The sequence below is a fragment of the Natator depressus genome, chromosome 9 (genome assembly GCF_965152275.1).
Source record: "Natator depressus isolate rNatDep1 chromosome 9, rNatDep2.hap1, whole genome shotgun sequence".
Classification (NCBI taxonomy): Eukaryota; Metazoa; Chordata; order Testudines; family Cheloniidae; genus Natator; species Natator depressus.
The window spans coordinates 32955116-32971523 of NC_134242.1; the positions used below are offsets into that span (position 1 = coordinate 32955116).

The 16408-nt window shown below is 41.0% G+C and overlaps 1 protein-coding gene across 1 annotated transcript in view; it reads left to right on the forward strand.

Moving 5' to 3' along the window:
- Positions 1-989: 989 nt before the first annotated feature.
- The window catches only part of DNER (delta/notch like EGF repeat containing), a 267056-nt gene continuing 251637 nt past the window's right edge, over positions 990-16408 (forward strand). Inside the window, exon 1 of the mRNA XM_074963860.1 lies at positions 990-1259. Within this exon, the coding sequence (XP_074819961.1) occupies positions 1005-1259 (255 nt within the window). The 5' untranslated portion in view covers positions 990-1004. The remainder of the gene's footprint in view (positions 1260-16408) is intronic.

Consider the following 16408-nt stretch of genomic DNA (forward strand, 5'->3'; position numbering starts at 1 on the left):
ATGCAGAACTGCCTGGCTGCGCCTCCGCGTAGGAGCCAGAGAAGGGACGTACCACTGCTTCCGGGAGCTGCTTGAGGTAAGAGCCGCTCGGAGCTTGCACCTCCTGAGCCTCTTTCCATGCCCCAACCCCCTGCCCCAGCCCTGATCCCCCTCCGAACCCCTCGGTCCCAGCCCAGAGTACCCTCCTACACCCCAAACTCCTCACACCCCAATTCTGTGAGCATTCATGGACAGCCATACAATTTCTATTTCCTGGTGTGGCCCTCGGCCCAAAAAGTTTGCCCACCCCTGCTCTACTGCATGAGCTAAAAGCCATATGGCTCTTAGCTAAGGCTGTAGAGTGGGTTCCTTAATCTCCCTCTACGTGGTCTCGGTGCCACTAAACGGGACAGAGCCCCACACCCAGGAGGTGTGTGGGTTACACAACCTCCCGGTGCCGGCCTTATTGCCCGCCTCTTGACCTCCAGGGAGCAGGAGCGTGAAGTGCATTGGGGGCTGAGCATGGGCCAGGTTCAGCTCACAAAACGCATCGCCAGTGGGCGCCGCAGTCCCACCGGCAGCACGTCAGCGACCCCACCGCGACCTGTGCACGGACAAAGGGCAGGTTGTGCGGGCTCCATTATCTCCCCCACCCGCGCCGCCTCCTCTCTTCAGCCAGCCCTGCCCCTGCGCTACACTGCCGCCCCGGGGCAGGCGCTGCTCACCCCCGGCCCCAACCTGCGACAAGGGGCGTGCTCTCAGGCTGTTCTCCCTGGGGTGGGTGCCCGGGTTCCCCCCAGCCCGCCCCGCTCCCAGCCGCGGCCGGGCGCCCTCTGCCGGGCACTGGGCGGGAACGATCCCGGCAGCCCGGCCCCTCCCCGCCCTAGTCCCCGCCCGCACGTTGCTCGGGGAAGCGGCGCCGGGGAGCAGGCAAGAAGCAGCGCGTCGCTGCCGTCCCCGTGTCCTCTGCCGCCGCCGCACAGCGGCCCTCAGACCCGGGCTGACCCGGCCGCCGCTGCAGCGCCATGCCCCGCGCCGCCCCGCTCCTGCTGCTGCTGTTCAGCCTGGCCCAGCGCCGCGCCTGCCTCTCCGGGCCGGTCAGCGCCGCGCCCTCCGGCCCCGCGCGGGACCCCTGCCGCAGCCAGCCCTGCTGGAACAGCGGCACCTGCTCCCCGGCGCCGGCCCGGGGCCCCGCCGCCCCCCGCCGCCTGCCGCTGCCCCAGCCCCAGCCTGCCTACAGCTGCGCCTGCCCCGCCGGGGTCACCGGCACCTACTGCCAGGTAAGGGGGACAGGGGCTGTGCGGGGAGCTGCCTGCCCGTGCCCCGCCGCCAGCCCCGCCTGGGTGCGCCCCTGCCCGTCCCCCGGCTGTGCCCTGGTGTGTGTCCCTCTCTGCTCATCTCGTGCCCTTGTGTCTGTCCCCGGCTGCCCTTGTGTCTCTGTCTGTCTGTCTGTCGGTCTGTCTGCCTAGCTCTGCTCACTAGGACTCTGCGTCTGGGAGTCTGTCTCTGTCCCATCTTTCTGTCTCTGTCTCCGGGGTCTGGCTCTGTCTCTATCGGCTCATTCATTCTCCGTCTGTAGGTTCATCTGTCCCTACCGCTACCCAGCTGTTTGTAAGTCAGGCTGCGGCTCTATATCACTAATGGACATCAGTGTTTTTGCATTATTAATCTATTAGTTCAGCAATATTATACTGTCTGTCGTAGGTTAGGTACTGTCCTCTACATAGTGGCTATAATTGTCTCAGTCCATCTCCGTATATACAGCTATGTATTATGCGCCTGTCTGTAGAGCTGCCTTCTTTTCTCTCATATGTGCGTGATACATACATATATCCAAGGAGATATCTGGGTGTATGAGTCTGCTGATCATAACGTTTGCTCTTCTTCTTTCCTTAGCGAAGTGTCCAGATTCTTAGGTGTGGTAATAGCTGTGGGTCAGAGGAAGTACCTAGGCTGCAGTTTCTGTCTCCTGCAAAAAACTATCTGAGGATGTTAGTCTTTTTTTGTTTGTTTTTTTTTAAAATCCATTAAATATTTAAGGTGGATGCTATTACTCAGAGTAACTGAGCTTGACTATTCTTGGGCAAGTGTTGGGGTTTAGTTCCTAGGCTTGTAAAACTGACATATCAAACCTGCAATGCTTTTAACCCTACCTGCATAAAAAATATATGCAAACTTGGTGGGTTAAATTATTAAAAGATGAATGGAAAGGTGAATGATCTCAGGAAATTAGGCAGCTTTCCAGAATTAGACAGAATGTTTTAGCATGGATCTCTTTTCTTTTTCTTCATTTTTCTTTCTGCACTCTGGTGGCATTTTATATATTGTTTATTTTAAGATCAAAATGATTGATTTTTTTTTTTTTTTGGAAAATGGGTAGCAAAATTGTACTGAATATACAAAAGACGACTTAATAGGTTTATGATGGCCATTTCTTTCTAGTGCATTTCCTATCACATTTTGTGTGCCACTTGGTTTCACCTTATTAAATTCTACAGAAAGATCAAAATGTCAAAGTGAGGGTAGAAAAATATTATCTGGTACATCTAGAATAAAAAAAAACTGTGGACAATAACGAATATGAGTAACATCTTTCTAGCCTGCTTGGTCATATGCTGATTTAATACAGTTTTTTTGATAAAATATTGCATTACTTGGTCTATGACGACCCAAGTGAATGCTGATCACCATATGAAGAGGTTTTGTTCATAATCCTTGCATTTTGTCTCGTTATTAAATGTCTTTGATACCACATTCTAAAATATAGATAAAATCTCTCAATTTATCCCACCACCTCTCTTTCCCTTATAAGTAGAGAGAAGGGTTTGTTTTGTGAGGGTTTATATGATAGTGATATACTTCCAATGACAACAACTATAATAGCACACAGATTGGTTCACATTTCTTTGGGCAACGCTTCCTGGTTTACAGGATTTGACATAGAGGTAAACTGATTCAAGTAAACTAATGTTAATTTTTTAAAATTTTTTCTACAGCACGCTCCTTAACTTAAGTAGCCTGATTTTGTTTTGTTGTTATATGTGTTCATTAGGTCACAAAATATCAAAGCTGTAGTTTTCCAGTGTGGGTGGAGAGAACAGATTTCTTTCTTAATAAGCCATGAATATCATGTGTAGGGTTCAATAATGAGTATTGTATGGACATATTGAAAGTCCCTGTGAACTGCAGGCATTTTAGAAAGAAATACTTCTGTGCTCGCCCTAAAATGTCTCACTTGCTTCCTTTTAACAATGAAAGTCAAAATATTACCGTTAATGAGGTTCTGCAAAATCAGAGAGCTTAAAGTGGATTAAATAGAATCCCCCCTCTGGCAAATTTTAGCAGTCTTGCTGGTAAGAATTTGACTACTTGCGCTTGGGTTTATTCTGTTTTCCGCTCTAGAAGAGACAGACAAAGTTGCATGTGTGCTGCTGCCTATTGCTGTTATACTGTCTGAAATCCATGACTGAAGGATAAATGGCTCTCAAGTGTTTTGGTAAACTGTATCATTTACTGGTGTCATAACCTGCAGGAGGTGTTGTATCTGGGGTTTTGGTAGAAGAGAGGAATACATTTCTTTGTAACCTGAGAAAATAGATAATGAATTCACAAGCACGCTTTTTATTAAACGATATGAAAGGGCTAATTCTGGGAGTATTGTTTATAAAATGTTTATTTGAGATATCATTGACTTTTATTTTAACCCATGGAACAGTAGTTTTATAAGGGAAACTTTCTAAACAAAAGATAAAAGAAATTCATCCCTGTCTATCAGGACTGGAAATGAAGCAAAAACATTTTAGTTCACTCTGAAAAGTGATTTTTAAAAAAAACTATAGTTGTAATGAAAGAGGGGACAAATCATCTGCCTAAAGAGAAATTAGTAAAATATTGTATGTGGCTGCATACAAGAAGGTTTCCTACTTTGATAAAAGGAGGATAATAAAGAAATATGAATTACAGGATTGGTTAGTAGTTCAGATGCCTGTCTTTTTAGCAGTTTAAAAAAACCCCTCACAAGTGAAAACAATATATGTACTCTATTGATGAACTTTTCCGACTCAAAGGGATTCTAAAACACAAGGAATTTTAATTCCAAAAAGGGGTATGAGAAAACTGAGTGCTAAATCAGGCAGTTTGCTTCAAATTTAAAGCTGCATCCTCAGGCAGAGGCTTTTCAACTTACTGGTGAGGATGTTATTAAACTATTAAAATGGGGAGAAGGAAATATTAAGAGGGAAAACAAATACAAGTAAGGAATTCAGCTATGTTGAAATAATTAGCCACTAGTAATCTGAAGATGGTAAATTCGCACTGCTGCTCTTTGTCATAGAAGTGGAATAATATCTCATCAATGTTTGTTCTCTGAAAACAAATTAAAACATAGCCCTGTTTTGACACACACACTACGTTCTGTAATAAAAAGATTAAGTAAACAATCCATCTGATTCTATGTTGTTTTGATGCAAGTAGGTATAGAGTTGCGGGTCAGAAGAGGACATGCTAGCACTCTTCTCTGCCTGTGTTGTAAAAAGACTGATAACATAGTCACAGCTGGAAATTACCCAGAACTTTCTCAGTAATATATTAGCTGGGTCCATTTTTTTATGCACTTCACAGTGCTCTTGGTGGAAGGAAAGTGACAAAGAGGTAAATTGGCACATCAGATGCTCTTAAGATATTTTTGAAATCCACAGCTTTTCTATCACCAAGAGCAATCTTTCATTGTGTGTGTTTTGTTTTTTGTTTTGTCTTGAGGAACCATTTTTCCATAAGATGTGGTGGTTGCTGTGGTAACTTTTTTCTATGGAGTGGAAGAAAAAAATCGTATCTGTGCATACATCAAAATTACTTATGGGTACATTTGACATATGCTGTCTAGAAAACTTCTAGTTTTTCTTACTATGTAATATTTTCAGATTGCACATTCAAGGATATGCGTGGTTTTCATTACATTCCACTAATGAAGGAGTGACAGGAGAAAAGGGATTTGTACAATTGCTTAAGCATATATTTTTCTCAAGAAGTTAATTCTTTGCTTTTGTGTATTGTGAAGAACATGAATGGATGTTCTGCATAAAATTGTGCAAACTTTTTTTTAATGAATCTGGTTCTTCTGGAAGAGATTGAAACAAATTGGAAAATTTTTAGCTTTTATTCTGAAAGAAATTGGTGGCAGAATATTAAATCTAATGAAAATATGAAAAAATGTTAAAATTATGTTGACATACTTCCTTTGTTTCTGCTGTTAAAAACCAAAATATAATATTTAGCTAAAGAGTAAATTCCATATTTTTTCTTTGATTTAGTATATCCAAAATCCAATAAAATTATTTTTTTCTTGAAAGGGACAGGTTGTTGCTTGTACTGTGTATTCAGTTGGAATATATTACGTGGAAAGTCATTTGGATTAGGACATCGTTAACTTTAGAGACATAAGAATCAAAACAGTTAAAAGGGGAAGGGGATGAAGAATTCCATGCTAGGTTTGGAGTTTGAAAAAAGATAAAATGAACCTATCAGGTAAAATTTTCTTACATTAATCACTTTTAGCAAAGTCCTGTGAGAATTTCACTAACATCTTATCTCCTGTAGAAACTGTTACTTATTATTATTTATTATTATTATTATTACTTTTAAAGAGATCCTGTCAGATACTTTTATCATTTTTATTTTTTGTCCTTTTGCTTGAAAATAAATTATTTTCCTTTCTCCCCAGTTGTCACACAACCCCTATTCTTTTGTTTCTGGCAATGTAGTTTTGTTGTATTCTGTATCCGTATTTCATAGACCTCTTCAATAATATAATCAAAGCCAGAGATCAAGTATTGTCTTTTGGGTGGTGCTCAGAACTGGCTATCAGCATTTGAGTTCTGGTCATTGGTTTGCTACTCTCTGTTCGGTTTTAGACAAGTCACTTCAGTTATCTTTGCCTTAGTTAACCCATATCTAAAATGGAGATAATATCTCATGTGCTTGATGTTAGTTTTAATTTTTTAAGTGATTTGGGAGCCTGTGACGAATATACAAGTGCTTGTTGCAGTAGTTATGCTAGCAATTAAGGGGATAGTTTCTTGTGCTCCCCCTGCTGGATAGCTTTCTGCAGCAGCAAAAGTTTTATAAAATCAACTTAATTGTGACTCTGTGAACAAATTATTTATATAAAATGGAACATAAAGAAATATATATCCTGAGTTTGAGAAGCTACTGAAAGATTTAAGATTTAAAAGCAACAGGTATATCATCTCTTTAACTCTGCTCTTAAAAATGGTTTTATTGCAAAAGATATTTTAACCAAAGACAAGATTCTTTTTAAAAAAATCACCTTTAAAGTATCCTGAGACAATAGATTCTTTCCATTTGATTAAAAATTCATAGAAGCTTGGAAGTTTGGAATAGAAATGTCCCAGCAAGTTATCCTTTCCATCCTTTTGTCACTATGGGATTTTTACTTTTAGTACATTTCCTAAAGTTTTTTCTGGTTTTAAAAGTCCTAAGTAATGTGGTTTCCATCTCTTCCTTTGGGAGACTCTCTCATATGCTAATACATCTTGCTGTGAGTTTTCCTGACATTTCAGCCTAATTTTTTTCTTAATTTCTTCCTGTTAGTTATCTCTGTGTACCACGTTAAATAATTCCTGTCCCCTCTTGATCGTAATGCTCTTCAAACATTTGTAGATGGTTATATTCCTTCCGAGCAAACTCTACTCTCTGTTCTGCACCAGCGCTATCCTCTTCTCCTCTGAGAATCCCCCAGAATCTCCACTCACACAGGTCTCTCCAGCTCATCTGCTGGGGCTCTCCGGATGCCACAGCTCCTCTTTCCTTGGGACCTGCTCCAGATGGAGCTTCTGAACCTCCGTGTCAGATGGACAACACAACCAGAACTTTTCAGCTTTCCCAGGAAGCGCCACTCAGGAGCCAGTGCCCCGTGCTGGGACTGAGGAATCCTGTTCTATCTGCAGGGAACTCAGTGCATAGGTGGAACTTTCCCTGTGATGTCCTATCCCCTTCCTGGCCCTCATGTCCGTGGACATGGGGCTTTGCCTGCTGAGCTGGCCATGTATGTGGGTGGTGGGGTGGCTTAGAAAACTGACATGTGTAGAGATAGACTAGCCCTAGCCATCCTCTGCCTAATGTCATACTAGGGCTACCTAGAGGAAAAGCTATTGCTTCCCTGCTCTACGACATAATGCCTCTATGTAAATCCATTTTATTTACTGGCTGCACTACACAGCCCTGAGTCTCTCAACATCCTTCAGTCTGTTCTGCTAGAAGATTTAAGATGTACTTTACCTTCACATCAGTGTCCTAATATATTCCATTCCTTCTCTGTTGTCTCTCTTGCTCCTGCTAGGAGGGGACATCCTAGATAAGAAGTCTTTAAGGAGTTGTTTTAGGTCTGTGCTCACAATGGACACATCACAATATTAAAAAAAATTTTTTTTGGCCATTCCAAGTTTTTTAATTGTTTGATGGTATTTTCTTTGATTTCTAGGCAGTTACTGAAGGTATATGGCTACTCCATCTGTTGCTTTTTTATCTATGCATAAGAGTAGACTGTACAATTAGATGACATCTTCAGTTTTGTTGTAAGACTGACTATTGGCTCTCTGTGCATTCTCCAGCATAGCATAGGTTCCTGAGATCTTGTACCAGTTTCCTGGTGAACAACAGCACTATTAACTCATACAGTCTTTCAAAATGTCAGACCATAAGTATTAACATCGATTTTTGTGGGATTTTGTTCCTAGATGTCATGTTCATTGGTCCTTTTCTTTCCTTTTTGTTTCTTTGGCAGAGATCCTGCTAGACCATTTCCAGGCGGTGGTTTAAGTGTGTCACTTTGTCTTTTATGCTATTTTCAAGAACCATCGAATACTAATGTTGTTCAATTATTAAACAGCCTAAATCTCCCAAACTGTTGGATTGTGTTTCAGTTTATGTGTTACCCAGTTGATGGCTGGATGGTTTGAATACCATTGGGGACAGACCACTGAACTCTGGGTTCAAGTTTCACAACTCTCTTATATTGACTTTGCCATCATGCTAGTTTGTGCCAATTTTATAGTGGTTTAGTTTTTTATTAGACTTACTAAATATATTTCACAAGGCACTGGTATGGGTGGTATTGTTATGTGTAAAATTAACAAGGTTAATTGAGAACTTGTTTTGTAATTCTTTAGGTGCAAATTCTGCTCTTCTGTTATGGAGACTTGGAGGCCCCTGCCTGCAGTGAAACTGGTGCATTTTCAGCAGTGTTGAGGGGACAGGATATAGGGAGCACTTGGACAGAGTAAACAAATTGTCTCCCACCCCATATACACATTTCTTTCAGTTATGCAAAAAGAAAAGGAGTACTTGTGGCACCTTAGAGACTAACCAGTTTATTTGAGCATAAGCTTTCGTGAGCTACAGCTCACTTCATCGGATGCATACTGTGGAAAGTATAGAAGATCTTATTATATACACACAAAAAGCATGAAAAAATACCTCCTCCCACCCCACTCTCCTGCTGGTAATAGCTTATCTAAAGTGATCACTCTCCTTACAATGTGTATGATAATCAAGTTGGGCCATTTCCAGCACAAATCCAGAAAACCTGGATTTGTGCTGGAAATGGCCCAACTTGATTATCATACACATTGTAAGGAGAGTGATCACTTTAGATAAGCTATTACCAGCAGGAGAGTGGGGTGGGAGGAGGTATTTTTTCATGCTTTTTGTGTGTATATAATAAGATCTTCTATACTTTCCACAGTATGCATCCGATGAAGTGAGCTACAGCTCACTTCAAGCTTATGCTCAAATAAATTAGTTAGTCTCTAAGGTGCCACAAGTACTCCTTTTCTTTTTGCGAATACAGACTAACATGGCTGTTACTCTGAAATCTTTCAGTTATAGTAACTTTAGATATTCCTTGTAGCTGTAGTGGGATTTTTTTTAAGTTGGTATTGTCTCTTGAGGAATTGTGGGTACTACAGTAAAAATTGCCATAAGAGAAAGAGGATTATATCTCAGCAGTTCCAAATGTTTGCAATAAATTATCTAATTGAATTGTTCTCAATGCCTATAAAGGAAGGCTACAATTATTTAAGGACCAAATGTTGTGTCTCAGCTGTATAAATGGGTATTATGATCAATTTGACAGTTTATATACTAACAACTAAAAAACCTTCACTATCTCTGTTTCAAGCTACTCAAATAGCCCATTGAAATCTATTCAAAACACTTCTTTGAATCTCATGCAGGTCATTACACCATGTAAATTATTTGGCTTCCAAGAATTGTATGATATAAAGAAAAATTGCAGATGTTGCATTGGCTTACATTTCTGTGATTAAAGATGCTGAAGAAACTTGCCAAAAGTTTTGAGGTAATTGAATAATTGCAGAATATAGCGATGCTAAAATGCTTAAATTATTTCATGTTCTTGTTCATCACAATTTTCCATTTTCATATGGTTTGATCTGAGAGAATTGCCTTACTTCTCTGTATATGGAAATGATTTCTGATTATTCGTAAACCAGTATTTTCTTTTCCTTTGAAATATGTATCAATACCTAATACTTTATGGCTTCGTTGAGCACTCCAAGGTCGAGATATAGTCAGATGCTTTTTAGTTTTTTTTAAACAGTGTTCTAGAATCTTCCACATTTTGCTTAACAGATAGGAAATAGTTGCTTTCTTAAACATATGAAAAAACCTTGAAAAAGATGACAAGTTCTGGTAGTAATATTGTAGCTTTGTGGGTGCACTGTGAGCAGGAGATCATCAGCTTCAGAGGAAGGTTTAAGAAATCTTGTAGTAAGCAGATGTGGGATAATCTGCCCTCCAGGGGAGTCTCCCCCTAACCCTTAATGGTCAGAGATTAACTAAAAACTTGAAAAATGAGATTTGACAGCTATTCTAATTTTTCTTTTTGTATTTATTATTAACTCTCTGTATTTTTGTTATCCATATAAATGTTGAGTCTCTCTTGAATCCTGGTCATTTTTTGGCTTTCAGCAATATCATATGGCAATAAGTTCCATTGTTGAATGATATATTATGTGAAAATATTTTGTTTTATAAGTTTACATTTGCTATCTTTCAATTTCATTACAAGTCCCCTTGCTCTTGTATTATGTGATAGGGAGAGTGGAAGTTCCCAGTCTACGTTCTCTGTACCATTAATTATTTTTATATTGCTGTCAGGTCCCTTCTTAAAGTAAACAATCCCAACATTTTCATATGAGAGTTTTCCCAAACCCTAATCAAGCTTGTCGCTCTTCTGCGTTTCCTCTAATTCTGCGATATTATTTTTGAGATGAAGTAACCAACATTGAACACAATTTTCCAGGGGACGGTGGACAACTGATTCATGTAATGGCATTACAGTATTTTCTGTATTATTCTCCATTCCATTCCTTACGCATGCTATCATTTTATCTGCTCTTTTGAGCAGAGGTCACCATTGAGCTATCCACAATAATAGCTGAGTTGAAACAGATATTTTAGAACCCAGTAACCTAGTTGGAGAGCACTGGTAATAGAAGCCTTTGGTTTTGGATCAGTCAAACCAAAATGAAAGCCATTACATATAGATGGAAAAATGCTGCATTTGGGAAGCTTGTGGTTCCTTGTCCTAAAACCTCTTCTAATGGTAGTGTAGTGTATAAGTGCATTCAACCTGTTAGGACTTACTCTTCTACTAGTAGATTTTTTACTAATTCTCCGCCTTACAGAAGGTAAAATAGCTTTATTCAATGTTCTATCTCCCTAACTACTGTACTTGTCAATTTACATTGTACATATATAATATAAAAATTGAAAAAAGTACCCTATGGTGGGAAACTCCTATCATATAGCTCTCCAACATGAACAAGATTAAGCATAACGATAAATTATATTACTAAAAGAAAATTTGTATGAGATATACTACTTGAACAAGCTATACCATAACCGTAGAGGAGCATAGAAAATGCAAATCATGTCAAAGTCTATGTCACACTGTCTAGAGTGGCTCATGACTGTGAATGCCTACCTCAATGCAGACTGTCAAAAACAGGGCCAATACCCCAAACTGCTGGTGTGTTATATAATTAGATTTCACCAAGCTAGCAACAAATGTGAACTCCTGTATCACTATACCAGTTTTACCTCATATACAGTTCCCTTATATCCTCCAATCTGTCTTGCCACCCAGACAAACTGGACTTAGTGGTCAGTGGTCACTTACACAAAAAATCACACCAAATTCGGGTTGCTCCCAGTCCCAAGAAATCAGTCACTTACCTCAAATCAATTGGTATCTTAGAATTTACACTAAAGACAAGTCTTGTAGCCAGTCCTGTAATAAACTATCTAAAGGTTTCTTATTCCTTTTCCTACTTAATAGAGTTATTTACAAGGTAAAGCAAGCAAACATATGCACACAAGTTATCTAAATCCTAAGAATGATAGAGTTGGAGTGATATGTCAATTCTAAGTGTCTTTCAGGGAGGACCCAGGAAGCAGCCCTGGGGGATCTCTGGCTTCAGTTTAGAGTCTCTGGCTTTGTCAGAGTTCATACAGCCGAAAAGATGGATATTTTTCAAGTGACCTTGTTTTATTTCCTTCATTCAGCTTCCAAGTCCACAGGATAAGCTTTCTTGCACATAGCATTTCCAAAGTGTGATAGGGCCATTAACTATTCCTTGGTATCGCAATATTCTTTGGCCCATCTGATTTTGATAGTCCTTCACGATGGGTGAGAGGGGGATGATTCCTGTGCCTGAGTTCACAAGCAAACATTTTCAAAGTCGTTATAAAGCAAAATTTACCTATTTTCTTATGGCATGGAATATGGACATTACAAGTGAGATGAATGCATGCAGCAATTTACAAGCATTTCAGAGAGTCTAAACACGAAATACATTCTTATAAGACTAATATCTATTTTGAGCAAAACTAACATACCGGTGAACTGGTCTGGTCTCCAGCTATGAGTTTGTTAGTTCTTAACTTATGTCTGCAGTCTGGGCAAGAGCTGTGTACATTAGGAAAAGTAGTGCCTCCTTTGATACAAAGTTCTTTGAATCCATTTCTTCCACAGGTCAAGTGCAGTGTTTTATCCAGAAACACTCTTGCACCTAAAAGGTACCCATGCTCTACATGTGGCTCATATTTTTCTTTCGCTCTCCCTTACTGTAATAAATGTCTTCTGATGTAAAAGAAAAACAGGACTGTTAGCCTGAAGGAATAGCTGTGAGCTCTGTGGAAAACAAGTCTGTTGTTGAAAGTTCAAGACTAGGATTCTGTTCTTGGCTTTGCCACTGACTTGGTGTGGGATACTGAGCAAGTCACTTTACTTACTGTGTCGCGCTATTCCCACTTACACATGGGGGAAAAAACCCTATCCTTATAGGAGTGTTGTGAGAACTAATTCCTTAATGTTTGTAAAGAGCTTCAAGAAACTTGGAAGAAACTATAAAGGTGAATTTTATTCATTACTTTGAAATGCAAGATTTTGAATTTCCAGAGTTTCTGATATCAATAATTGCCATTTCTAGTGTATTGGGGTAAAGGATACCTGGGCCAACCGCACAATATAACCAAATTGATCTTAGAGGAAATTAAATTACTAATCTCCAGTTTCTTCATAACGTGTTGCAAAAATAATTTAACTTCATCTGTTTTCATTCCACTTGTACATTAAACAATTTGAATACTTCATAGTGCTGGTTGTTAGGTGCAGCAGGGATCTGAGATACAGTTTGATTCTCAGGTGTTTGCTGCTGTTTGGTCAGCGTTTCAGTTGCCAACATCAGGTTGTGATCTCAGTCTGTTGAGGAATAGGCATAGCTCCAGCAGTGCTTTGTGGGTGACCATTACTGACCTATCTGTTTCCCTCTGTGCCCTCCCCTGCTCTGGTGTGAAGTTGACCAGATGTTTTCACCCCATCTAAAAGCTGCTACTGGGCCAGATTTTGCCTATTTGCTCCTGGATTTGAATGTGTTACAATTCCTGTGATACTACTCCAGAAGCCCTACACCATGCTGCAAACCGTCACTTGGAGCTGTGCTGAGACTCTGGATCTCATCACCATATGGGAGAAGAATTGGTGCAGGAAGCTTTTTGTAGCCAGTCACTGCAATAAAGGTCTGTTTGTGGATGTTGCTAAGCAGATGCCCATGAAGGGCCACAACTGGGATGCCAGCCAGTGCTGGATAAAGAGCAGGGATTGCCAGGAAATAATCCCATCAGGCGACATGTAACCGGTTTGTTTTTTGAAGAGCTGGATAGGATTTCACACAATTATACAACTACCAAACACAGGAATGTTGTGGAGCCTGCTGCCTGGTCCCTTCACCACCCACTTCCCAAGGTCAAACAGCAAGACTCACCAGGGGATGAGCACAAGGAGGCCTGTGAAGAGATCTCCCCAGAAAGCCAGGATCTTTTATGCGAGCTTGATTCCTACCTTGCCATAGCTGAGCCCAGTTCCCAGGCAGCAACCCAGGCCAGGGCTGAGAAGGCAGATCCTATGGAGGGAACCTTGGCATGTAGCTATCATTACAATTTGTTGTTGTTGTGCTATGCTGCATTGCTAGCTTCTGTTCCAGGTGCCCAACGGCTGCCACCATTTTAAGAGAATATGAGCCAGGAGCCTTTCTAAGTCTCCAGCCCCTATTTCCCTCCCTCCTTTGGCCCATGTTTTCTGATCAGCTCCCTATATACATTTCCAAAATGGCAGGCAATTGGCCCCTGTCTCTACCAAAGCCCCAACTATTGACTGTTTTAAGGCCCAATGTCAACGGCACCTGTCTATCTATATATTTTCCTTTCCACTCCCTTTATCTGTTCCACAGTCCCATTTTCCAGCTCAAAATGGCGGCCAGCAGCATGGCACAGTTGCAGCCTCTACCTCCCCCCTTCTCTGGTGGCAGATTCAAGTAATGAAAACATTCATTTCTGAAAAATGCAACAGTTAATTGAGACAGTGGTTACCAGAAAAGAAGTTTGGTTAGGATTCTCAGCCTGCAGGAGACAGACGTGGGCATTGCATGCCCACAAAGACTACAGTGCCCTGTTGAGGTATAAAAACATGCGTTCATGCAGAGAAAGGGCTTTTTACCTTAGGGATAGCAAGGCCTATATAGAGAAAGTCTAGGTACAGTGAATGATTCACGCAATAATTACAGAACCCTATCTGTTTTTCTGAATACTTTAACCATGTTTGCAGGGGAGATAAAGCAGAATCTAACAATAAGAAATTGCTCTATTTTTGTCCAGCCATTATGGGGGATAGCTGCCTGGGATTCCCCCGATATAGCTTACAGCTCTCTTGTACTTCTGTGTGAACCATCTTTGTGAAGAACTTCACAGTATATCTTGCTGGTCTGTTCTTTGCCTTTCTGAATAAGGTCATTCTTTGCCTCCTAGTCACCCACCTCACTATAATGTTATTTAGAGTCAGGACAGCTTAAGGGGATGTAGAAGGGATTACTATCCAGTTTGACCCCACATGCCCTCCGCTACCCACTCTGACATCATATAAACACCTCCAAGGTACAGCAAAACTACAAAACCAAGCTGAGAACAGTCTCCCTCCCCCAAATCTTCAAGGCACAACAGCAAAAGTAAAACAGCATATTTTGCACAGACAAAAATCCCAATGCAGCCAGTCCTCCTCCTGCACCGCTTACCATGTCTGAGGTTCCCCCAAGACTGGGAAGAATCTCAGGGAAGTAAAATACATTTAGAATACAGAAAAACATTTAGAAATGCTATCACAATCTCTTTAGAATATGAACAATAACCGCCTGTGTCGTCTTTAATATTCCTGCAACCATGGCACTTGCAGCAGCCAGATCTTTAAGGACAGGCCCTTAATCAACAACTGAGTGGCTGGCTAACCTGAGGGGGAGAAAATGGAAAACTTGTGATGAAATGTTCACAGACCTCACTGCAGAGTCCCACAAATCCCTGAAAATAGTGGAGAGGTAGAGGCAGTATTTGAAGATGGAGAGGAAAAGAGACGAGATCTCAACAGTTGCCAGGGTAGCATTGACGTGGGAAAAGATAGTATTGAAAAAACAGGGAGATGAATAGACAACTCCTGGAGGCAATACAAAGCCAAAATGCCCCGTTGCAGCATATGTTGCTGCTACAGCAGCTGCTAATGTAGTCCTACAAATCAGCACCCAGCCATGTTGTGCAACCCCTGGACAATACAGGCTAATGGGAACAATAGCAACTCCTCCCTGTTATACCCTTGCAGCAGAGCTCCAGAGCCATTCCCTTCACAGGCCCAAGCTCACAGCATTGAGAACAGTTGCACCTGGGAGCCCAGCTCTTTTGAGCCCTTTAACATTTCTGGTTAACTTCAAGCCTTGACACTCAACACCAGAAGGGCCACAAACAGATGAGGCAGAGGCATGATGTATACTCACCTGTGACTTTAAGCTATCCCCTTACTTCCTTGAGTTGTGCACTGCCTTGAACTGTTGCACTTTGATTTTTGTTGTTTTGCTGTTGTTTTAATGAAAGGTATGTTTGTAGTTGTTTAATAATAGAAACCTTGAAAACTTCATTCATGAGGAGTCTACAATGCATTTTACACAGAAAATCATTAAGTATGAAATAATTCATGGTTTTACAAAGATATCTAGGCAAAGACACACAGTAAAATAGGGATTGCCCCAATGTTGTATTTTTACCACCTATAAATAACACAGAACTGCTCACAATCCATTCCCCTTCTCAACCTCCATGGGTTAATATCTAGATGTACAGCTGCACAATTTCAGGCCTGATAGTCAAAATAAGAGCAATAGGAATTACTGATAATATTACCCCAGCTGTTCCCATTTTCTGTTGGATTCTGTTCTGTTCAAACAACTGAGCAAGTCTCTGAATTTGAGCCTCCCACCTCAAAGCTTTCTTGCTTATTCTTACAAATATTGTGCAAAATAGAACATGCTGCTGTAATCTTTGGCTTGTTGTTTTTCTGCAGCTTCCAACCTGTTCTACAAACAGTACCCCCTTCCTTTCAAATGGCCAAATACACACTCCATTACCATTTTCTAGCTACTGAGGTGGTGGTTAAACAATTCCTGCCTTGTGTCCAAGCAGCCTGTGTACAGCTTAATTAAACAGGGAAGCAGAGGATAAGACAGGTCTCCCAGGATAACCAGTGCAATCTCCACATCATTAATGAACACTGGACTGGTTTCCCCCAGAAATACTTTCTCCATAAAGGTAAATAGAGCTGAGTTCTGAAAGATCCTAGCATTGTGGACCCTTCCAGACCACATGGCATTTATGTCTGTAAAGCTGCCATTGTGGTCAACCGGCACTCAGCACACCTAGGAGAAATACCCATTTCTGTTTATAAAGTCAGAGTCCTGATCAGGGGAAGCAAATAGATACATGGATCCGATTAATTGCCCCAATACAGTTTGGG